General features: G+C 30.5%; 4 protein-coding genes across 8 annotated transcripts; 2 read left to right on the top strand and 2 right to left on the bottom strand.

The window, feature by feature from the left end:
- Positions 1-1,105: 1,105 nt before the first annotated feature.
- Positions 1,106-17,957, bottom strand: LOC132940391 (DNA repair protein RAD51 homolog 3). 5 transcript variants are annotated; one of them, XM_061007974.1, is made up of 10 exons: positions 17,584-17,957; positions 12,437-12,618; positions 8,354-8,465; positions 8,055-8,158; positions 7,274-7,398; positions 7,084-7,190; positions 6,427-6,617; positions 6,114-6,242; positions 3,098-3,289; positions 1,106-1,334 (listed from the first exon to the last, which is right to left on the bottom strand). In XM_061007974.1, the coding sequence occupies exons 3-10, from the start codon at positions 8,451-8,453 to the stop codon at positions 1,284-1,286; spliced, it is 999 nt and encodes a 332-aa protein (XP_060863957.1). In that variant the 5' UTR covers positions 8,454-8,465; positions 12,437-12,618; positions 17,584-17,957; the 3' UTR covers positions 1,106-1,283. The 5 variants fall into 5 exon arrangements, with proteins under 5 accessions (XP_060863957.1, XP_060863956.1, XP_060863958.1 ...); XM_061007973.1 differs by lacking the exon at positions 17,584-17,957 and adding an exon at positions 12,907-13,002; XM_061007975.1 differs by lacking the exons at positions 12,437-12,618; positions 17,584-17,957 and adding an exon at positions 17,365-17,508.
- LOC132940387 (transforming growth factor-beta-induced protein ig-h3) lies at positions 8,820-15,900 on the top strand. The gene is made up of 12 exons (XM_061007967.1): positions 8,820-8,954; positions 9,930-10,043; positions 10,149-10,213; positions 11,192-11,337; positions 11,470-11,640; positions 12,148-12,279; positions 12,354-12,522; positions 12,877-13,095; positions 13,323-13,460; positions 13,715-14,021; positions 14,888-15,185; positions 15,567-15,900. Exons 1-12 carry the CDS (start codon positions 8,854-8,856, stop codon positions 15,669-15,671), a joined length of 1,965 nt encoding a protein of 654 aa, XP_060863950.1. The 5' UTR covers positions 8,820-8,853; the 3' UTR covers positions 15,672-15,900.
- On the top strand, positions 17,400-19,302 carry LOC132940389 (5'-nucleotidase domain-containing protein 1). Its single transcript, XM_061007969.1, has 2 exons — positions 17,400-17,537; positions 17,817-19,302. The coding sequence occupies exon 2, from the start codon at positions 17,974-17,976 to the stop codon at positions 19,267-19,269; it is 1,296 nt and encodes a 431-aa protein (XP_060863952.1). The 5' UTR covers positions 17,400-17,537; positions 17,817-17,973; the 3' UTR covers positions 19,270-19,302.
- A 137-nt stretch (positions 19,303-19,439) lies between these two features.
- LOC132940390 (acetyl-CoA acetyltransferase, cytosolic) lies at positions 19,440-26,252 on the bottom strand. The gene is made up of 9 exons (XM_061007970.1): positions 25,885-26,252; positions 22,844-22,965; positions 22,638-22,750; positions 22,302-22,501; positions 21,560-21,789; positions 21,295-21,483; positions 20,979-21,141; positions 20,096-20,258; positions 19,440-20,036 (listed from the first exon to the last, which is right to left on the bottom strand). Exons 1-8 carry the CDS (start codon positions 25,928-25,930, stop codon positions 20,140-20,142), a joined length of 1,182 nt encoding a protein of 393 aa, XP_060863953.1. The 5' UTR covers positions 25,931-26,252; the 3' UTR covers positions 19,440-20,036; positions 20,096-20,139.
- Between the last annotated feature and the right edge of the window lie 17 nt (positions 26,253-26,269).

Raw genomic sequence — 26,269 nt, forward strand, 5'->3', positions numbered from 1 at the left:
TTTTTTGAATTGTTCAAACTTTCTAGTACAATTTTTAGAAACTAGGGAGTGGAATTAAAAAAAAATTGAAATACATATTTCAATAGTTCATGCTAAATTACAATTCCGTTTTTATAATATTTATCGCTTTATTACATCGTTGGACGCAAAATGAGTAGTTTTTCCATTTTATACTATGGTGCCCGTGTGAAAGACAGAGATACAAAATATCGGTAACTCATTCTCCTTAAGAAATAAAATGCATACTCTTCGCAATAGCCTAGGTAAGAAATGACAGCATAATGCATATGTATAGATAGGCAGATAGGTACTTGTGAGTTGTGACGATATGAAATGGGTCTATTTTATGTTTCGTGTCGATTGTTGAAGCTCCAAGGTGCGTAATTAATTGTATAATAAAAAAATTGTAATTTGCTACGAATTCTTAAATTATTGTTTCAGGATTAAGACAGCCGTGATCCACTGCGCTCCACTCGTATAATATCTTTTATTAACAATTAATAATAATAATAGGTCTCTATAAATAATTCATATAATAATAATCTATTAGGTGTATTAAACTATTTAGAAAAATATAGCACTTTTTAGTGCTTGAATATATTTTGAAAATTACTCTACTTCCAAAATCAGCGTACTACGAATCATCCTAGTATATTATATAATATACAGACATGTATGTGTGCACCAGTGCGAAAAGTTCGTCGAACGATGCGCGACGTGCGCAAATATACTACAAATCAATACATCATTAAAATATATTTTGACGGACACTTATATCGTTATAAGTAGCTTTTTACATTGGTAGCTTTAATAATAATAATAATAATAATAAAAAAAAGTAGCTTTTAATATTATTTTTTCTTGCCTTGCCTCGTCGCCACCGATCCGTCCCGCCGCGAAGCCTTTTTCCGAGACGTGTGAATGGTGTGCGCCGCAAATAATAATAGGTGCCGGGTGACACCATTGTATATATTATATGCATGTGTTTGTGTCTGCAAACTACGATATAGGTATAGCCGTTCAGAAAGTATCTTTTTAATATTCCGGGTCGTTAAACCATGTAAGTACCTATACGCGCATGTACAAGTACCCAAATATAAAACTATATTTGAAAAATTTGTTTCATTTTATTATGTAAATTATTTTATTTATATGCACATGACATTTTAATTTATAATAAATATAATATACTATGTCTTGCACTCCATCACAATAACACACGTACCTAACAATTATTATTGTAGTTTTTTTTCATTTCCGATCATTCCTTTGTCAGCAATTAGCTACTGCAGCGGTTGTTCCATGGGCAGATCGCGTACTCCATCCGATGAAATCTGTAAAACAAAACTGATAAAATTTGGTACGCACACACTAAAATTCATCTAGCCCCTCCCCAATAGTTTCCCCTATGTCACCAATACATAATTATATACAACAAATAACAATACGTTTCAAATAACCCATACTACGCACGCAATAATATATTAATGGTATGTCAAGTGTCAACAAAACATCGAGATCTATACATTCACTGATTAAAACATAGGTGAACGATATGGAAAATTTGAATTTGATTAAATTTATTTACAGACATTAATCGTTCAACTTAATATCATACAATTATAATATTATATAAATATGTATCATAAAATTCGATTAACGCGCAACAAAAACGAACATCACAACAGGTACCCACTTAGAATGCCGTGCATAGTTTTCAAAAGATCTTTATAGGTACTTAACCTAACCTGAATCATTAACCGTTTACACATGTAATTCTAAGATCAAATGCATTTATTGTTGAACACTTTCGATAAACGTGTGGGTACTTATTACACACAATTTATATAAAATAAAAAATTCCGCGAGTTATCTACATAATATACGTTTTGTTTTAATATCTGTGGGGTATAATACGCAAATATCATATATGCAAACAATTATAAAAATGTTTTTTTGATAGGGTAAAAAATACATATTACAGATGGCCACCGGCCAAGTGAACAGATACTGTACGATAATATAAATACCTATTATAGCTATACGAACATACGATGACTGTTTTAAACCTAATATTAAGAAATAATTAGCTGGTTGCCGCCTGCAATGACGCGCGTATATTCACTTGTGTTATTATTTCAGTGGAACGGTCTAATTAATCACGAATAAAGTCCCGTTAACGCCCTTTGACGGAAGAAAAAAAATCGACTCATCATATAAAATATTATTTTTATAAGACAGAGGTACGACATGTGTGTTATTATTATGTAATATTAACAATCGTTATAATCACAATTTATAATATTTACTTTTCCATTGCCGCACGTGTTTGCACATATTGTTCGGACCATTATAGTACCACCTTATAAAAATTCACAGACTTTGAGACGCGGATCTACACTTATAGCTGATGTGATGGTGAGATTAAACTATTTTTCAGTTGGATGCAAATAATAGTTACTATATGATCGATATTTGATATAATAATGTTAGAAATATTTAATATGATAAGTTATTGATAACATAACAGAAATAGATAGGTTATCTCACAAATGACGATACATACATAATTTTGTGTAAATGGCCAAACGTGAAACGGGTAGCCTATAGGACGAAAAATGAAAATAATACGCTGCAGATACTAGAAAGCTTATAATAGTTTTAGACACTAGACAGTAGACACGGGAGAAATAGGTACAAGCAGGTTTGTTAATGCGTACCTCATTCAAATTATAATGAACTATATTATTTAAGAACAAATTATTATATGGGTACGCCAAATTATCGTGTCCAACCCATTAGGGTAAACATGATCAGGTTATTTAAAAACTGAACAGTTGGCGTGTTATATTTTTATAATTTTATGTAAAAATAATTAATTTTACATTTTTAGAATAATTTTTAAGAGCACGTTTTTGCATAGGTATATTGCTAATTTTTTATGCACAAGTGCAGCAAACATGTCGAACAGCAGCTGTTTAGTGTTTATAGTGCATACAATTCATCACTCCGTACAAACTATAACACACCACTCCCGCAATAATATATTATGTAGGTATAAACTATAACATAGGTAGGTAATAATTATTATGCTTACAGTAAATCGAGCGGCGGAACGACCGTGTTCGACGCTTTTCTTCAGCAGCGCTGTGTACTCGTTTGGCCGGTTGGGAATTTTGCTCAGCAGAAGTCTATACTGAACGCGATGTCCGAACGATTCACCTAATGCCGGAAAGACTTCCGTGCCGCTTTCGGTGACCGCGGTCGTCAGATCGTTAGTCAGTAACACCTGTAATTTTATACTAAACGTAGACGATCGATGACGCATAGCGGTACATAACTAATCAATTGCACGCACATTATGTAAAACAATTTAATATCAAACGAGCAAAGTGGTTAGGTTAGCATTTTTAATGGACAATTTTAGATTTCTAACATTTTATCCAAATTTCAAATGCTTATTATTTATTAATAAGTTATATTTTGTTCGATATTTGGATTGACTTATAAAAATCAAAAATATGGATATAGCGATTTCACCAACAGCCGCATGTGTGTAAAAATAAATGCAGTATAAAATATTATAGATGCATATTTACATGTATCTTATAGATTTCCCGATAGAAAAAATTTTAAAATGCAAAAATTAGAATACTTTTTTAAGTAATCATGCACTATTCAAATAATCACCATTATATACCTATACCAAATACCAAGTACAACGAATAATGTATTACACGAAATAGGGGTCCAAGTCGATATGCATAATCATTTTAGATTCTGAGCGAAGCGATGAATGTATTGATTCTACAATGATGTGTGTTTTTTTTTTTATTTTTTTTTTTTTATTTTTTTATTTTTGTGTCTGTCATCACCTTTTAGGACAGTAAAAGTGCTTGGATTTTCTTCAATAGTAACTTTTCTGATAGGAAAGTGAATCTAGTTGGTACTTTGGGGGGTCAAAAGTAAAAATTTCCAGTAGTTTTCACAAGCGACGTTAAAAACAAAAGAAAAATTAAGGAAAAACGGGAATTTTTACACAAAATCTGTTTTCGAGAAAATCGATTTTGGTTTTTGGTGTAACTCTAAAACAAATGACCGTAGGGACATGAAATTTTGACTGAATATTTATATTAGCATTTTCTATACACCATAAAATTTACAAAATATTTTGACTCTTTTTGAGCTGTTTACGGCCATTGTCAGTTTTCAATTTTTTTAGTTTTTTTTTTCTATAAATATCAATAAAATTTTATCTGTTGAGTAAAAAAGCTTGAAAATTTAATAGAAGGCTCCTAGGTTATTGTTTCAAAGGCAGATGAAAAAAATTAAAAATCCTTAGTCACAGTTTTTAATTATAAGCATTTAAAGTTCAAATTTTGACAAAATACGGAAAAATCACGAAAAATAGCAAATTATTTTGATGAGAATTCATAAAAATTTTTCTTTTTAAATCTAAGATTTTAAAATGTAATATAAGATTACTCATAAGTTTGTCTACCTTTATCAAAAAAAAATGTCTAGAAGAAACTTAAATTAAATTTTTATGAGCGTCTGAAATTTATATTTTTACAACATTTGATATTTACTCAATTTCTCATGTAACAATTTTCTTATTTTATTGTAATTAAAAAACGAATGACTGTAGATACTTGAAAATTTCACTGTGTTTATATTAATGTTTATATTAGCATTTTCTATACACCATAAAATGTTGAAAATATTTTGACTCTTTTTGAGCTGTTTACGGACATTGTCAGTTTTCAATTTTTTTAGTTTTTTTTCTATAAATATCAATACATTTTTATTTGTTGGGTAAAAAAGCGTGAAAACTTAATATAAGGCTCCTGATATATCGTTCTAATAGCAGTTGAAAAATATTAAAAATACATAGGCACAATTTTTTTTTATAAGTATTTAAAGTTCAAATTTTGATAACATTTATCAAATTTATAATTTATTAATTATTTTGTAGTTAAAAATTTATAAATTTTTAACTTTTATGGCTAAGGATTGAAAATTTAAAACAAGGCTCCACGTAAATAGGTTATATATAAATTACTTTATTCACAATAATATCATCAAATATACTTGGTAAAATCATAGGCTGACTGACCGTTTTCGCTCAGAATCGTTTTTCTTATACAATGATATTATATCATTGAATTCAAATTTAACACCATCCATTACAGTGACCCACTTGTAACCTACCGTACAGCAGAGCGACATCCACTTATCCACCTTTTTTTTTTTTAAATAAAATTAATACTTAATACGAGTAGTGCATTGTAGATAATATAGGTATTATGTTTTATATACTAAGGTAGATCAAAATACAAAGTTTCAAAAGAAAAATAACGATCACTAAAACCCGCATAAATTAAGAGGTGTTTACTATTTAGTTATAATGCGTTTTAGCATATTCTAAATTCGCTCTTTGCGTGCATTATTTTATGTTTATGAAAATAAAAATGCTTTGATCTATTAATCGTTCGACAATTATTCAAACTCTTAGACCGCTGCAGTTTAATTATATTGTTTGCAACAAAACTATCTGAAAATTCTTACGAACAGAATTGAACTAAATGCGTCAGTCATAATACGAACGGATGTAGGCCGCAAACATTTATAATATGATATGTACACCAGTATTCCAATCTCGATCTGACCATTTATTTTGTACATTACTGCATATACATGCAGTTGTACGATAAACTTATATTAAATCGGTCTGCGAAAACAATTGGCCCTGATATGCTGACTATTATATTATACATAGTAAATTCGCAACGATAACCTTCAAACGAATTTTAGCAACGCACGCCTTAAAATGCACAGGCCTATATAGTTGAAACGATATAATACGATAGTCCCACGTCATAATAATATTATATTGTGCTATTATTTCTTTTCGTATGTAAACCAACAGATTTAAACAACAGAAAGTCTATTGTGTGGTGAAAAACAAACTGTACTGTGCACATATCGCTATAGAGAGTATACCGTATACGTGTATATGGTCATAAAACGCGGTTATAAACGCGTTCGGATTAAAACGAAACGACGATTTTATATGCCCAATTATATACGATGGCTGATGCATTGTCACTTACGGCCAGATCGTGTTCGACAGCAATCGTTTGCAATAGATCGAGAGCGCTGTGGACCAGCGTATTCTTTCTAAGCGAATTTTCCACCTGGTACAGCGGCATGACGAAACTGTCCACCACAATTAATTTCACCTGTAATAATAACCTTCATGAAATGATAATAACCGTCAACGAACCAATGCGCGTTATTATACGATAACAATCGCATATTGTATAGAAAAAAAAATTAACGATTATTATAATATAATAATTTATATTGTATTATATATTATAATTTATAATGCATAATAATATTATTATGTGTATATATATATACGTTCGGGTGACGTTCGAGAGTCGTATACAAAGCGTGCAGCTGGTTTAGGTCATTCATTTGAACCCTGTGTATTTTACTCAGCATGCCAGCGGTGGTCAGACTCTTTAGCAACTCGCTGTTGGCTGCTCCTTTGAAATCATTGGGTCCCGACAACACTTTAGACACATGGCCGAGGAAAGCGTCGATCATTTCTGAAAACGAATAAAACGAGCCACTTGATATCATCATCGTCGTGTTTATATACAAATAACACTGTAACAACGCTTTAACGCGCTGCAGTGAGATTAAAATAATAAAATGTACCTACACACGACGCAAAATGTAATATTTATGCGTTATATATACAACAACAAACATTTATAACACTACTATAGTTGTGCTGGGGACGTAAGGAAGATAAAAAAAAAACGTATCTAATATTATTTTATTAAACCAATAAATATATAGGTATTAGGTAGGGTTTATAATTTTAAATTACGGGAATCCGGTACCTAAGTAAATCTCAAAAAAAAGCTCAACATAATGTGATATTATATTGTATATTATAATGTGATGTTATTATTGTGAATCATATTCACATATCATGATATCAGATACTATAACATAATTTTGTGTTTTACATTTAGGTTATAGGTTATGTTTTAAATAGGTGCCTACCTGTTAGCCGAAGTTCGGAAAAATTTGAATTTGTATCGACATAAATTGCTTCCGCTTGTAATCCTTCAAAACACACAGGTATTTGAACAGAAACGCAGAGTTGCATGCTGAAATATGTTTGAAAAATATAGTCAAAGCGGATCAACATCATGTTTACTGAATTTGAAACGGCAATATTATAAACATTTACCTTAATTGGCTTTTTCCCGAGCCTGGAGCTCCGGATAATTCCGTTATTCGTCCAACTTGAATACCGCCGTTTAAAAGTTCGTCAATGGACTTGCAGAACGTAGCAATACTATCGCGTTCAATGTCCTGTACATAAAACGAACTTTTTCTGTATTTATATATACGTTGAGCTGTTATAAATAAACATTCTACGTAATTACACTCCTAAGAGCATACACCAGACTCACAGAAACATAGTCTTACCAATTTTACCTATGGGCTATGTGCATACTGCATATTATACTGAATAAAGTGAAATAAATTTATCATACGATGTTATAAAGTGGTTTAATGTATACGATTGATAGAAATTTAATATTTTCTTATATTCTCGTTTCTTATTCTATGAAGTAATTTATTTTTCATATTTTTGAGTAATGTTTTTCGTTATTATTTCATTATATGTAATTTTTATACTTTTTACATAAAAAAAATTGCAGGTTTCAAAATATTAAAGAAAAAATTTATCTTGGACGATTCTAATTATTTGCAATTCTGCGATTATTTTTATAATATCGGTGCATATTTACTGCATAATTGCATAAATATGTATATGTGTGTATATGTATATATGTATTCATATAAACATGAACATTAAATATGTAAAGATTATTAACTTTTTTTCTATAATTTTATAGAGAATATGATATTATTATTATTTTCTATATTTTTAAGGTTTTATATTCAATCTTAAATCTTAATTACCTATATAAGTTATTAAACAAATCATGAATTTTACTTACTAGATCAGCAGCGGTCTTGTATTTTGGAGTTTTTAGCATATCACGGATTTCAGATTCTGATTCCATATGTTTTCGTAAAAACTTAGATTTCTTTTCAGGATCGTCTATATTATACAATATATCATGAAACAATTTTTGAATTTTATATAATTTTATCACACAAAATAGAAAATATACACAATCGAATCAATTTAACATAATATAATGATTAATTATTGTCTTTACATTAGTTCTTCCGAACACTTCACGTATACGTATAAAAATGATGATACCTAAAGAAAATTAAAATTAAATATTACCTAATGAATCGAGTAAATCTTCACAACACTTGTATCCCAGTTTATCCAGTTTATTTATCGTATGCTTGCTCAAAGGCAATGTCCAAATAGGCCTGTTCATGGTTACACAGTTCTGTTGAAAACAATTAGGTTAATGTCTAATCACGACGACAAAAAATAAAAAAAAAAATAAAAATATTATATACGTATGCAGTTCAATTGCATACGCACACCGTCGTCATATAATGAAATACATACGCATTTATAATTAAATCTTAGATATTACGTGTAGCAAGTATGGCGATTGCGAATATTTGTTAAATTATAATATTGTGTACATATGGGTCAAAGACAAATCCATTGGGATATTTATTTATTTATTTTTTCATTTAATTACTTGCACAGAATCTTCCGGCGGTCAAAATAGCATATATAAAGCCCACCCACTATAGTTTGTAATTACCATAATAGTTTTATTATTCAAAAAGTTCAGAGCTATTATACACAGTATATCGTCAGCTATGATTGTAACTATTGTTTTAACGAGTTTGATGTTGACGTACGATGTGGTTTATGGAAATTATTATCATCATAACAGAAACACTACGCTTCACAAATATGGGTAAGTCATTTATAATACACTGCACACTGACCAATAATTGTTATCTTTATTTTTTATGGTCCTTAAACAATGATACATAAAACCGTCGATTAACTTTAAATTTAAACACAATCGGAAATATTAATAACAAATTTTATGACGGAAAAAATAAAAAGTAGTTATTTGCGTGTTAGCAGTGCGTTACTCTAATATTGTATTCGTTATATTAAAGTTCATATAAATACAAATGATTCATTTATATCGCATTATTTAGAAAGCACAATGAAGAGAATTAACGAAACATATTTTTTGCCGGTGTGTCACTGTATAATAAATTTAGCGCTTGAATTTAAATGCCCTTAAAAATATTAAAAAGCGCGTTTATGACATAAAAAATGTCATTTTAAAAACAGAATTTATGACTTTAAAAAGTTAAACTCTATTAAAAGATGTCTGAAAAATTTCCGAGAATTGACCAGGAATCTTTGGAAATCAAGATAAATAAATTAATCGTTTTATTTAAAAACCAGATTACCTACTATGTTGTTTTACTGTTTTAGTACAATATTTGCGTGTATTTATATATTATTTTTTCAAAATAGGTTAAAAAATTATCCAAGCAAATAATATGATAAAATGCACTAAAAACGTTTAAAAATGCACTTAAACGTTAAAAACCTCGAAAAATATGCCAAAAAAATCGTTGGCAGCATAGTGTGAACTTAAAACACATTTGTAACTTGGAAAGCATCGTATCAAATATTCGAGAAAAAAATCGAAATCCTACCGATAAATTAGTAATAGGTTTATAGCCTCGACGACTCAAATTGTTTTCTCTTCCCTTGAAATGGTTATAATAGTAGCATACATGAGTAAAATTAATTAATTTCCCCTTGAGATCCAAGTTATCAAGACTTGACGGTAAAACAGTAGGTACATTAATTGCCGTCGTTCAACGAAAAGCTTTTGGGAATTTTTGACGAATTTGATTTTCAGGCCCAATGTTTGCACTGTCGAAGAGATTTCGTCAGAGAACGGCGGTGTGACAACGTACAGAGAGCGTGGCTGGCCAATAGATGATCGCCAGCATCGAACTTGCGGACAGAACACGTTGAGTGACCCGACTCTGGACTGCGACGATTCCAGTCACCTGGCGACGATGACCAGAATTTAATTTGTATTCTTTTCTTTTTTTATTTCTTGTTCCGAGTATAGAATCGTGAGGTATGAATGCTGCTTGGGATTTAAGTCAATGTATGGGTGTCCAGGGTGCACCGGTGGTAAGTAAACATGATAATAATATAACTTCAGCGTAAAGCTTATTAAAGTCATAAGCGCATATATTCGGAGATATAGAGATAATATGAATATAATCATAATTACCTTAACGCGGCACCGGTTAGTTTTTGGGTTTTCGATATAAATAATACAAAGATTTTTTATAGTGCTACTGGTATATACTATATATACTATACATAACTACTAAATACTGCTGTATACCACTTTAGTATATTGTGTGGCAAGGGTGGAAATTGCCTTCCAGCACGAGCCACACATACTATCTTTTGACACGCCTCTGCGCTCGTTGATCACGACAAATGTATGACAGGGGACTAACTAACTATGCAACACCCAAAATACGAAAACAATAATTCATTAAAAAAAAATTTGGTTTTATTTATTTTAAGCGACATGCATGCGGAGATTATAATATTAATAAAAGATTTAACCAAAAGTTTATATTTTGTAAGGACTGTGGCATAGATTTCAGTGTCTGGTTGTGCCCCCCGCCACTATACGCGTGTATGCGCGCCCAGCACTTATGGGGATTTCTAATTTACAGCCCGGCATTAGTGGTTTCCCCCTTAACCCCTTTAACCCCGCTGGACGGAAACAGATCGCTTTTCAACGCTTCAACCGTCATTGAAAACTAAACTTTCGGTGCAGGCGTGACAAAAAATATATTTTGCAACACTTTACGTCTTTACGATTTTATACCATTATTAAGATCGATAAATCTTATATTTTATGTTTTTATCAGCAGATATTCTTTTAGTTTCTCACTACGTTTAAGTAGTAACCCATATTTTCAATTTCATATATTTATAAAACAGAAATCGACTGTGAAAAGATATTTAATTTGGGAATTCAAACAACGAAAGCATTACCTTAATACATATAGAAATGATATATGTTATGTTCGAACAGTGAATGATACCGCAGCCTTATTAACAATTGACGATATTAATTATTTACAGTAAAACCGACGAAGAACGTGTTGGAAACCGCTCAAGAACTCGGAGCCAGCGAGTTTGTCCGGTACGTCCGGCAGCACGGCTTGTACGATTCGTTGACCAGCGGCGGCCCGTACACGATATTCGTTCCCACCGACGAAGCTTTTTCCGTATATTGATTGATATATTTTTACTATAATATTATTATATTGTGAAACATAATACAAAAGCCGTTTGCATGTCATTGTGTGGTATATTAAAATTAATCTTATATTTTTGTTTTGTGTGGCGCTCGAATGTAGAAAATTGATAACACGCATCGGTCGGCGATGGAGTCTTACGAATCGGCCATCGAGATACTCAGATACCACGTGGTGCCCCTGAGGATCGTGACACAAAACGTATCTTCCAATGAGATGTTGAACACGTTGAACGATGGACTTCAATTGAGGTTTAATAAGTACTCAACAAAAGTGAGCAACATTTTTCGAGTACCTAACATAACAGTTTTAATAATATTATATTACTCATATTATAACTCGCTTCTCACAGCGGGCAACGGTACAGAATATCAACGAACAATATTTCAGCTTATGAAATTCTGATAAATCGCGTTTTAAAATATTACAGCTGTAGCTTGTATAATATAAATTTTAATTTACAAGGAAAATATCAAACAAAATTTAACTTATAATAATATCAGAATAGATATTATTTACATTTATTAATACTTATAACCTTACCAATAAAATTGTCGATTGTATATATTACAATTCAAAAATATAATAATATACCTACATATTTAACCTGCATATTTTGAATTTTAATTGTGAAAACATTAAAAAAAAATTGGTATATATAAACATTTGTCTTGAACACTTTTAAGTATTCTAGTCTTTCATTATATTATAATTCATAATTATATATAATATTCGAATAACGAATAACGATTTTAAATTTTAATACATTGAATGTTGTAGATCGAAACAATAAATTGTGTTACGATACTGCGTAAGAACCGAATTGCTCAAAATGGAGTGGTGCATTTGATAAATTCCGTACTAAGTCCTTACAGTTATTCAAATCGAAATTTGATGCAAATTATCAACCAGGTCTGAGATAACTTAATAGGTATTTTTACAAAAACTAATAAATAGTAATGAAAATGAACCTTGTGTCTTTGTAGAATCAAGACTTGACAATATTTTCAAAAATGCTAGAAGTTTCGCGTATGCATCAAAGTTTAAAAGAAACATTTCAAACACTCACAGTTATGGTTCCAACTGATATGGCATTACAAAGATTTCCACAAAATCAACTCAGAAGGATATTGAGTGACGAGACACTTAGCAAGGGTACGTGTGAAATTGTATAACAATATTATATTGTAAATTGTTGCTTCTGAACGTCAATTGCACGTCATAAGTAGGTATACATAAATTTACATTTTTCTGAAAAAAATAAAATAAATATTTAATTTATAAACCATAATTGTATAAAGTATCACAATTCAAAATAAAAAAAAACTATAGTAACCCTAATCGAGTAACCAAGAAAAATTTCTAAGAGTTGTAATAGATACTTTATGAAATAATATGTTAAAACAGTCGCATGTCGACATATGTCACATATAAAGTAATAAGTATTAGCAGAGGTATTATTTTTTATTTATTTCAAACGCATATTTTCTATTTGAAATTTTTCTTTAGCGTTTGTGTTAAAGCACATATTACCGTCACCTATTTGTTTGAGTGCTGTCACCGAAGATCAGTACGTCAGAAGTCTGGCGGACAGCAATAGTTACGTGAAATTCAGCTGTGATGTGAAGCACACTGTGACGGCTCAAGGAAACTGTATCAACAACGATTTGAAATTATCATCCAACGGAATTATTTACGCAATAAATTTTGCGTTAAGCTCCGAAGAAGGTATATTGATTAATATGAGTATTGTATATGTAAGCAAAACATAGATTGTATTGCAGATTACAAATAGTACAAAATAATATTATAAAACAGTTAATTTTCATTCGGAATAAAAAAAAAGTAATACTACCTATATATACATGTATAATATAGCCACATGGGTACTTGCATTTTTTTAATTCCTATAAGTTTGTACGTACAATATATTATATACTTAACGCGGTTTGCAGGGAAATCGGCGTTGCAGATCATGCAGCATTTGGGTCTAAGCGAATTCGTTCAGATCGTCAACATCGCCGGTCTCGCGCAAACGTTTGAAAATTTTAACGCATTAACCGTTTTTGCACCGACCAACCAAGCCTTCAGATGTAAGTCACCGCAATAATTATAAATACACCCATATTATATTATATATGTCTATAATTAAGTATTCTTCACGCGAACACAGTGTATATATGACATAGTATAAATTATTATAAGTTATAACCCGGTTATATAACGACTGGTACGTGTTTTCCAATGACGGATGACGTATATTCTACGTACCTACGTTATAGTGTGCGTTCGTGTGTGTGTCGTGTCTGTGTGTGTATATAAATATTTTTCAATTGACTTGACGTAGATATGAACCCTATGGAAATGTATCACATCCGGTCCGACCCGAGTGCCGCCCGAGCGTTCGTAGATTTTCACGTCGGGAAACAGATAATGACGGCCGAGAACATTTACGACGGGAAAACCGTCGAGACCTTTGCTCCCGGGAAGCAACTCCGTCTGCAGTGCGTCCAGAACGAGTTCGGTGTCGAAGGACGTCGGATTCACTTTCAAACCGTGCGAGGCTACAACGGGGCCGTTCACGTCGTCGACCATGTATTGTATCCGCCGACGATATCCGTCGAAGACCTGATCCGGAAAAACGATAGTTTCAGGTATAAACTATAATAAGGATATGTATATTCTAATAATATCTTCTCGTCACCGGTGATTGCATCAACGAATGAAAAAATTGACTTTAGCCTTTAAAAATATTTTTATTACGTATATTTAACGTGATGACTGAAGCTAAAATTGAAAACATTTAAAGTGCTTGCGAGTGCAAAGATATATATTTAAAATCTTGCTAGTCGCCATCTTGCAAGGCGTCATAATCTTCATAATTGAATATATTATGCTTATAAATTATAATTTAAGCGCAATGATACTATAAAACAAAATATACGATGAGATTATTAGAGGCAAAATTTGAAGCAAAATATTGGCTAAGAATTGCAGTAAAGTAATGTACGTATATTAAATATTGTATATGAAAAACGCCAACTAAAGTAGTTATAACACTGTTTGAAACTTCACTCATATACCTTTTGAATTTTCAAAATTTTGAAAATAATTTAGGTTAAACTTTTTTTTTTTATAAGAAATATACAATCTGTACCCTGAGGCACAATAAGAATATGAGCTAAGTTACAGTGATATGAGTGAATTGTTGGGAGAAGCCTAACCCAGTAATGACTTAAACTTAAAAAGAAAAAAAGTTAAATAATAAATAATAGCACGATGCACGAAGTGTATAGGTACCTATTATATTAATTTGAAATAAAAATAACTACAGCATATATTTTGTCAACAATTAAAATTATGTGTATAATAAAATCGTTTGAGGTCCGCTGCAGCATATTCCGATCCCTCCCATATAGCAACTACACTACAGCAACAATGCTGTGCAATCCCACCCCATTTCGACCAGCTGACGTGCTAATTGACTGAGATTTTAAATGCGCTTTTGGCCATTCTTCAGTTTGTACGCGCAAGCGATGGACCTGGTGCTGGGAGCTTCTTCGGAGGGTCGGACGTCATCCGAGTTCTGCAGTGGCGTGCACAATACGTATTTCATACCCACGGACTATGCGTTCAGGAAACTCGGGGTCGTCGAATTGAACCGGTTGTTCGGCAACCCCACACGCATGCGACAAATCCTCGACAACCACCGGGCCGATCGCATCCTGCCGTCGGCGTTGATCGGCACGCGTCAGCAGTACGAGATAAAAACGAAAAACGAAATCGTCCGCGTATCCAACGAAGACGACAAGTTTATGGTATATGAAGTCCATTATAAATAATATGTGATTAAAATATAGTTAACATTTTGATGCTCGAGCAGTCAAGCTGCCAATACTATAATATAATATATAGATAGTGTTCAAAAATCATTGCTTAGAACAATAGATTGAATCTTTACTATCTAAAAAATGGCTTTTCGATATCAATAGTTACATCATTTTAGCACCCCCTAAATTAGTTTTAATACATTTATCTCTAGTTGCGGCAGTTGCGCCAGTGTAAGTATATTATTTGCAAGCTTTCTGCGTCGTTTTTATTTTGTAGATATATAAATATATATAATTACATAAAAACAATATATTGACATATCGACTTTAATAATTAGTGTACTGCCTGTGTATAAATGTTATAAACAGGTCAACGAAGCTGAAATAATTGAAACGGATATAATTACGACCAATGGGCTGGTCCACGTGGTCGATGATCTGATTTTACCACAAAACAGACGGAGAAACAAATGAATGTCGACTTCACAACCTATATTATTATTATATAAAATCAAAAATAGTAACTTATTAATTTAGTAGACTATTATATAATCTACATTTACACAATTATGTATCAACATAGATACATAACAACAATATTAACTTAGTATAGCTGTAGGTATATATACCTAATTATTTTCAATATATTATTATTATGTTAAATTGTAAACTTATGAATTTAATTTTAAGTTAATAAAGCACATATTATTATACTTAACGAAATTTTGTATTTCTATAAAAAATTGTTTTTTATTAGTTTAGACCATAGAGGCATAGAGTAATATTACTCGATGGTTTAGACGGGTATTGTCTAATGACGAAAGAAAACGGTAAAAAAGTGAAAAATGTCTTAATTACGTCATATATTTAATTATAGCGCGTGGCGCCACATTCCTATGACGGCCGTTGGTCTTTGTCGCTTATCTATTACGCTTACGCTAAAAATGTATGGAACCTTTTTTGTCACAAATTTTATGATCTTCAATTTTCATAAAAGCTAGTTTTATCGTAAATATAATAACTTTAGAGATTTTGTAAAAAACCCGTAAAAAAGTGAAAAATTTCACCTAAAATCCAAGATGGCGGACGGTTACGGACCTCTGAGGGATGGCGTGTTTTTTTTTGGTTAATCAGAGCCCCGAAATTAAAGTTTTTGCCAAGTTTCAAAACTGTAGTATATCCTTTGCAAGGCAACGCCTTTTTTGGTGCTCTATTGACTGGACTATATAGACAAAACGCGTTTACGCAGTCTGAGTATAAATCGCTTAATCTTGGTACTAGAGTAAAAAACCATATTAGAAAATTGAATTGTGACAATATTTCTATGGGTAAGTCGTTGCGTTTTTTCCATTGTACCTAATATAACGTTTATTATATCGTTATTAGAAATAGCAAAAATTTCAACATTTTTAAAATACCTTTATTTTTTTTATTCTCTTATCACTTGTGCTTATTGTAAACCTTTAAATTACAGATTGTACAATTCTCTTGTTTAAAAATAAAAAAAACTCAACATCTCGCCTTCCAAAATATTGTCATCTTTTAATTTTGTGATAAGTGTTTATATTTTAACTAAATCTTACACTAAAATTGAGCGAGTTCTACTCAAACTGCGTAAACGCGTTTTGTCTATGTCGTATTTGTGTAAGACGAAGACAACACGTCATGCGGGTCCTCTAAACTAACTCTTCTAACTAAGGGCCTGTTTTACGATCATAGTTTAAACTTCGGTTACGCCTAACCCACTGATTTTACCGGCCGAATTCAGTGGTTTAACCTTAGTTTAACGATTGTAATACGGGCACTAAGTAACTAACTTAGTGCCCGGTTAACTAACTAACCGAATTCGGCCGGTAAAATCGGTGGGTTAGGCGTAACCGAGGTTTAAATTATGATTGTAAAACAGGCCCTTAGTTAATAGGTCTATCGTCATCTATACCTATATCAATGTGTAAAAAAATTAAGTCGGCAATGTAAACAGGCAATCTATCTAACTCCTCGGATTTTGAGATAAGTATTATCTAAAGTAGTGACCACAGACCAATCATTGAAAACCATTTTAATAACAATTGCCGAACTATTATGACTTGTAAGATCAGAGTTATTACGTTTTATCTTTGACCACAATTATAATATTATAATTTATAATAGTTTTAAAACAACATACTAGGTAGGTAGCACAATAATGAACTTGGTATTGTTTATGATTCTGTATTGTGTGTTGATAATGCCGTTATCAGCGAAATTCCGAACATTCAAGGTGTGTCATCCGTGGAAAACTATCCAGCAGCTGCCGTGGGACGAAAATTCGACGATTGCACCGGATTACAACCCATCCAGGTACGAATCGTTTTTCATATAGATCAAAACATTACCCTTAACTCACCAGTTGCCCGACGTCTTGAAGAGGGTGTCGGCAGTTTTGAGTAAATTACTAGATAGTAGTTACGGGTCTTCTATCCGAAACCGTCCGATGCTCCGACGAAGTACTCCGCGAGTGGCGAATGAATCTTAACAGTCTAAACGACCAAAAGTCACCATCGACAAATCTATACTCTGTTCAACGACAACGATTATAGGTACTACTAATTAGTAATTGTTGCATTATATATTTTTCAGGTTAAGAATTGAAAAGCGCGCGTCATATTATCACCGACGGTGACGAGATTTGATACCGTTTCAGGTTACAAGACAATACGATATATCTGCTGCATACTTGGGAGTTGTGAGTTGAGACGGCCATCAATCGTGTTGAATATCATTGTACTTAGAAACGATGCCGGAGACGTTCAAATTGTCCGACTACGATTGCGTCGGTTTCGACCTAGACAATACATTATGCGAATACCGCATAGGGCCCATGGTCCAGATGATTTATGACGTACTGATCGATTACCTTATAAAAAACTATAATTACTCGGACAAACATCTGCGGCAGCCGATAGATTTTGATTTTTTTCAGCGGGGTCTGTTTTTAGATGCTGAAAAAGGTAACATTTTAAAAATCAACGGTACTGGTCAAATACTAAGAGCAGCCCATGGCACTAATTTCATGTCCGACGAAGAAATTATGTCCGTGTATGGCCCGAACAGGACATGGACGGTGACTGATGTGTTTGTAGAAAACTTTTTAGAAACATGGAACGGACCCATGTCAGAAAAAATCAGACCTCTTCTTGATTTTTTTGACATTCCCGTGTCACTTGTATTTGGCCGTTGTATAGACAGCATTGATAACATATCTCGCCCTCAAACCTATAATGTCTGGCCTGATGTGTTAAAAGGCTTGATCTATATGTACTCTAGGGAGAACTTTTCAGCAAATACTGGCGATTATTTTCCATACTTGAAATCTACTCCCTCTTTATATTATAATAAATGCCCAGACTATGTGCTCAACTGGCTTAAAGAATTAAAACAAACTAAAAAAGTTTTCTTGATTTCGGGATCACATGTTGACTATGCCAATTTTACAGCTACACAGTCATTAGGTGAAAATTGGAAAGAACTATTTGACATAGCTGTTTTTTATTCAAGAAAACCAGGATTTTTCACTACGAATAGACCATTTTATAACACAGATTCTCAAATGTTAAACGAATGTGATCTTGTGGACAACATACAGTTTAACAATATTTATAGTCAAGGTAATTGGGATCAGTTACATGAATTATTAAAAAAAGAAACTGGGAAGTCTAACCCGAAGTGCTTGTATGTTGGCGATAATATACTGCAAGATGTCGTAGCTCCTGCCAAGTTCTCTGGTCTAGATACTATAGCTGTTGTTGAGGAAATGAAATTAGATTCAAATGATAATGATATTAATCCCGACAATAACATGTTAAGAACAAACAAATGGAGTTCATATCTGGTCGACTGCGACAAAAAAGACACATCCATTTGGACTTCATTCATTGCGAATCACGGAAAACTTTGTATTCCATCCATAAAGAATTTAGCAAAAAAGCCTATAAATTTTGAATTTACACCATTTACCAAAAATAAAATCACTTTTAATGGTAATGGATTTTTCCCATTTATACCGAATAGCTTATACAAAATTTTAAAGTAATAATGTAAAGACATTAATAAATTTTTCTTACAATTTTAAATGGTTTTTGTACTAATTTGTGAATGCTTTTACTGAACCAAACCTATAACCACAATATTATTACATCTTTTCTGAGAGCTGAATTGCTTTTTAAATGTTTGAATTTATATGGAAACAATTAAACAAGTTACTTCATTGTCAACAAAAATATGAGTATTGTTCAGTTAATAATTAATTATTATAAATGAACTACAAATTACAATGTATGTAAAGTTAATTTTTTCAAAAATATTTGGCACATTTGGTAAAAGCTATACTATGACTATTATTCAAATAATTATCTAAGTATAATTTTACACTGGTGTCTGGTATTGATATGAAAAAGTACACTAATACATTATGATGCATGAAAACTCTAATATTACGCATTGAATTGTTTTCTATAAAAATGTATACATATTTAAATTAAAAGGTATACAATTTGCTTAAGTTTATCAACTTAAAAAATCTTAATTGGACTGGTGTATTTAAAAAATACAATACTTTGAATACAGGATAATATTCTTAAAAAGCAATTTCAATAAACTATCATATCAATGTGAATTAACAATAATCTAAATTTAAATTATTAACAATAATTAACACTGAAAACTTGGTCATAACCCATAACCCATTAACAAAAACATTTTAAATAGAATACAAGATTAAAAAAAAATTATCAACCCTGATTTCAGCAAAACTATTTTTGCTTTGTTAGATGATGCATAATATTCCCTCAGTAATGTAACCTGCAACAAATATCAAGAATTAATAACAATTTTTGGTCTTGGATCTAAGTGGTACCTACAGTCTGATGTACTTTTATACGGAGAACAATTAAGTAATCATTGATTATAATGTCTCAACAGCAACAGCAATACCCATACCTCCGCCAACACATAAGGATGCTATTCCTCGTTTTTTGCCAGTCCTTAACAATATGTGCACCAACGTAACCAATACTCGAGCACCTAAATTAAATGGATCACGTAATTTAGTCCCATGAATTTACTTGTTTAAAAGCTCATTTTCATTGCAATGTAGTACATTATGGTTCATAACATTATCTCAAATTGATTAATTAATAAATTGTACTTAATTGTAAAATTTAATTAAATTATTATATTTGAAATGTTTGTTTTTATAAAATATTAATTTAGTTAAACAAACAATCTGTTCTTTATTTATTGCTCTAAAGGTCTAAATATTGATAATTAATTCAATATAAATCATATGATTTGTGGCATCGGTGGTTGCATTCAGTCACGAAACGTGTTCTGAGTACAAGCACTGGCCGATGTCACTAGTTCCCAGATGAGTAACCACCCGGGTTTTAGAGATAAATCCTTGCCACACAACATGTTCAAATCCGACCGAGCCGCCCCCCTACAAATAGCTTATGACCAATGTTGTCAAATAGATAAAAAATAAAATAACTATAAATAAAAAAGTATTAATATACTATAAATTATGGCTCTTTCTTGTTAAACATATTAAATGGCCGATCCAATATTATGATTCATAATTATTTGACATCAGTTAATTATTTCATGTAAAACTTAAAACCAGTGACGACCAAGTGTAGTCATCAACATTTTACCATGCTCATTGTTGTGTTATAAATTATAATATTACAGTTCAGTTAAATTTTATTTTAAGCGTCTATCACATAATAAAAACAATAATCATACCAGATGCTCCGATAGGATGACCCAATGCAATAGCACCTCCATAAATGTTTACTTTATCTGAATTTAATCCTAAATCACGCACTACAGCAATTGATTGTGCGGCAAATGCTTCATTTAATTCAAAAATATCCACACTATCCATTGTCCAACCAGCTTTTTTAATCTATGGATGTAGTAACATTTTTAGTTAATTACTCACTGTTAAGTATGTTAAGCATGCATATATAGCTATTTGTAGACTTTATAGGTTACAGCTGTACATTATATATTGTATTAAAATTACTTTTGGCACTAATTAGAAATTGTTAACACCTACCGTCTTAAACACAGCAGGTATTGGTCCAGTACCCATTATTTTGGGATCAACCCCGCACTCAGCATGAGCTACGATTTTAGCTATTGGAGTACAGCCTCGTTTTTTACATTCTTCTCCATTCATTAAAAGTACTACTGCAGCACCATCATTTATTCCTGATGCATTTCCGGCTGTGACTACACCACCATTCTAAATATGAACAAAAACATTCAAATTACTTCTAAAATGATTTTTTAAGTATATATCTAATGATTTTTAAACTTACAGGTTTAAAAACTGGTCTCAAAGCAGATAATGAATTTAAAGTAGTATCATTTTTTGGATATTCATCTGTGTCAAATATGATGGTATTCCGTCGTATTTTCACCTCAACTGGTGTTATTTCATCTTTGAAGTAACCATTTTTTTGAGCTTCTGCTGTCCGTTTCTGAGACTCAAAAGCATAATTGTCTTGGAGTTCCCTTGAAATATTATACTGTTCAGCAATATTTTCAGCTGAAAAGAAAATATTTAATTAATTAATAGTTTTATATAAAATTCTTATAAATATTAAAATAATTTATTATCTATTTTAAAAAGGACACTAAAACAAGCTTTTAAATGTTCATGCATAATGGACAAAATAAAAAAAAAACCTGCTTCATATTTCCAAAGTAGTAAGTTTTTAAAATGAAGAATGAAAAACTTAATGTATAATGGCAGTTTTTTCAATATTTAAATTTTAAATCAAAATGTTCATATTAAATATCGTTGTAGTAAACCAGATGTACACATACTGCCATTATAAGTTGAAATGCCATAAGCCACAATATTTCAGACAATATTTGCATGTTATTTGCCTACCTATACAAGCTAAATTATTCTTTTGTTTTTACCTACATTTTCATTGTATATTGGACATTCATTTTAGCTTAAGAGGAAGTACAAATATATAAAAAGTAGTAATTAGATAACTCAACTAATTAAAATACAAACCTATCTTTTACATAAGTTTTTAGATTCCTTACCAGTAATACCCATGTGTATGTTGTCAAATGCATCTGTCAAACCATCGCAAAGCATCGTATCCATCAATTCTGTGTTACCCATTTTGATACCAGATCGTAAATTGACAACATGTGGAGCGTTACTCATGCTCTCTTGGCCACCTGCAACGACAATTGAAGAATCTCCGCATTTGATTGACTGGTATCCATGAACCACAGCCCTAGGGGACAATCACCTATTTTTTTTTCATATAATTTAAATAATTTTTATCCTACTAAACTTACTAGTTAGTTTTCAATGAAGGTACCTAATATATAAAAAATAATGTTCAAGAATAATTTTAAATTTCAACTCACTTCAGCCCAGATCCACAGAGCATGTTAATAACATGAGCAGGTACATCAATTGGAATTCCAGCATTTATTGAAGCTTGTCTGGCCGGATTTTGACCTTGTCCAGCTGTAAGGGCCTAAAAAATATTCATATAATGTTATATATTTTTTACAAGCACGTGTATGACTATGTACTGAAAATTTGACATATTGTATATATTTTTGTTTACCTGTCCAAGAATAACTTCAGACACTTCATTTGAACCGACATTCGCTCTTTTAAGTACTTCTGAAATCACTATGGAGCCTAATTGATGAGCTTTCAAAGACGACAATGAACCGCCAAATGAACCTAGAGTAAAAACATAATCTTAATTTTATTCGAAACTAAACGTGAATTGTGGTCAAATATTTTTCATAAAATCAAAAAGATGTACTGATGAAATATATCATACATCATATTCATAACACATCCAAAAAAAATCTCTATCTACATTTCAAAATGTTCCGACTATATAGTACCTACTAGCTCCTAGGTTACCATAAACCATAGGCAGGGCCGGACTGGCCCTGCAAGTTACCGAATAAAACTCGGTGAGCCGCGACAATTTTGGGCCGTACAAGTTATGAGGGGCCACGCTGACTGAAAATATGTTAAGAGTTAAAAAAATGGAGACTATAAAATAAAAAACTATGCACGGAATAAGAACGTATCCAAGGGCCACCAGTTTGTAAGTGGGCTGCTAAAGTACCGTATGGCGGACCTTGGATAGTTTTTATCTGGCCGGTTGACAAAATTTTTTTTTGAATTACTTACACGAGATTTTCATTAGTTTACACGCAACCCTTATTAAACCATATTTCAATTTAAACAAAAATATATTGGTTGTCTTAAATGTATGCTATTAAATAATATGTAATGTTATACTATTATGTAATATCAATAAAATATTTTATCAATAGGTAATATAATAAATGTTAGTTGTTATATAATATAGAGTGAAATATTAATATTGTTCATTGTAATATATTATGGTATTGTTTTTAGTATAATATTAATAACTTCAAGAGGTTAAATTATTATGTAACATAATTTAAATATTTTAATTTTAGTAGGTACTACAATTCTGCAATAGGTGCTGGCGGCGTACTGCTTAAAGTTAGATAATAGATTATATATTTTATTATTTTGTAAATTATTAATATAATTGATATACATCCAACAATAATTTACAATAATTATCTAAACTAGATACTCTTAAGTTTAATGATCAAAAATATAAATCATAAAATCAATTTGAGTCTTATTAAAATATAACTTTTGTATTTTATCTTTAAATTCATGAACAATAAACATTAATAGAATAACTAATGGCCAATAAAGGTAATCCATTACATTTTAAAACCTATTAAAAATTTCTAAATTTCATGATAAAGTACTTCTTTAATTATATAAGTATAGCAAAAAGTAAATATTAATAATTTTAGTCGCTAAATAAAATGTTATGTACCTGCATATATGTAAAATATATGAAAATATTTATATATTTATATCTGTAGAACAATATATATATTTTAATAACAAGGTAAAGCAAATTTGTCCAACACATTTTATGTTTAATCATAAACAAGGGTCCTTTGTGAATCTAAACAATTTAAGGACCCACTCAAGCACACACAAAAAATGTCATTCAAATCTGTGGAGCTGTTTAGGAGAAGTTTGAATAATTACACACGGAAAGAAATATAATATATTATACTAAGATATATATGATTATGTATTACCTATGTAATTAAATATACCTTTTCAAAAATAATAATATATCTTAAAATTGTTTAATACTCACTAAAAATTAAATTTGTTTAGTTAAAAATGTAATAAGCACATTGTTACAACTCACTACTATAGTAGCTAGTATAGGGTTGGCAAATCCGTGGCACATGTATCCAATATGGCAAGAAAAAATTTAAATTGTTACTTATTAGTTAGGTATGACAAATAGGTAAGACTAATTTTATTTTTAATAATAAATAATAAATTCACTATATGAGCACTTTTTAATCATCATTGACGTCTATAAGAAAATTAAATTGTATGCTTATTAAAACGTAGATTACAATGATTATATAATAAACGTATACATCATACATATAATATTTTTCATAATTTAGGAAAATAAATCAGGTAATTTTTGGAATGAATGGCATACAATTCGCCACCCCTGAGCTAGTAGCTTAAGTAATGTATAATAGATAATTCAAAAAGGAATACCTATTTATTCATTAATTTTTTTTTAAACACGGCAAAAAAACTTAAATTGATCTCATGAAAAATATTTTAATTGGATGCATGCCTAAATAAACCTAAATATCTAATATGTTGTTATTTTTTTAAAATAAATTAAGGTAATTTACTATTCAAACACTGTGTTATAAAGCCATGCAAATACTTTTTTTTCTTCAAGTATTTGAGTTTGTCTCTAGGAATATAATATTACTGAACAAATTTGCATATAACAGTGTAAACACAATAAATATTAGTGTATGAACACTATGAACTAAAAACAGATTTATTAGGTAGACCTATTAAAAATTATTACTATTTTCTTCTTATCGAATGTATGAATTCAGATCATACATTTACCTATTTAATAAACAGCATTTAATACATAGGTATTTTAAAAGAATATAAAATTATAAAAACAAATTTTTGTATATAAAATGTATATAAAATAAAATTATAATTTAGATAGGTAGAAATTAGTTTTATTATTTTCTATAAATTAAAAAAAAATGATAGATAAATTATATAGTGTTAACATATATCAAGTTGTTAAAAAAAATGTAGGTTCCTATATCATTACTAAGAATCTTAACACAAGTTAATTTTTTAAGTACATAGGTATTAGGTAGTATAGTTTAGTTAAGTACTTCCTTAAAACAAGCTTAACACATAAGCAACATACATTATTTAATTATATAATTATATTAAAATACCTAACAGATAAAAAAATACAAAAAATAGGTTAGGTAAATTAATAATAAAAATAAATTTTATTTATTTATAGTATTATTGTATAATTTTAGTAGTTCATTATATATATTATTATCAAACTGTTATTATTTATTTTATTTTATATATATTGTTATTAAACTTAAACTCAAATTAAAAAAAAAATGTATAAGGTTTATCAATAAAAATTAAAAACAATTCTAACAAATTTAACATGTCTAAATCTAATAACCCACTTAAAATATTTTAAAAGCTTACCTATTGGTGTACGGACGGCAGATACAATATATACTTCATTAGCCATGTTAAATGAAGTATTAATTTAGACTATTGAAACCTGAGTTGTAAACTTTAACGAGTCCTACACAAGACTATTTAAATTGAATTGAAATGTAAAGATATTTATATAAAAAAAAAAAACGAGATAACAATTAAATTACACTTAATTATTGTAAGTGAGTAAAACTAGTCACACATAAAACTAATTAACAAATTATAAAATTAAAAAATATAAATAATACTATTATAGGCAGGCACCTAGTTGGTAACGACTAAGCACTAGGCACTAGGGCACTAGGTGCTAGCTGGTATTTAATACTCAAAAGATAAATGTATACAATGAATAAATATTTTAAACAGTCCG

Source organism: Metopolophium dirhodum, chromosome 3, assembly GCF_019925205.1.
Source record: "Metopolophium dirhodum isolate CAU chromosome 3, ASM1992520v1, whole genome shotgun sequence".
In the NCBI taxonomy this organism is placed as follows: Eukaryota; Metazoa; Arthropoda; class Insecta; order Hemiptera; family Aphididae; genus Metopolophium; species Metopolophium dirhodum.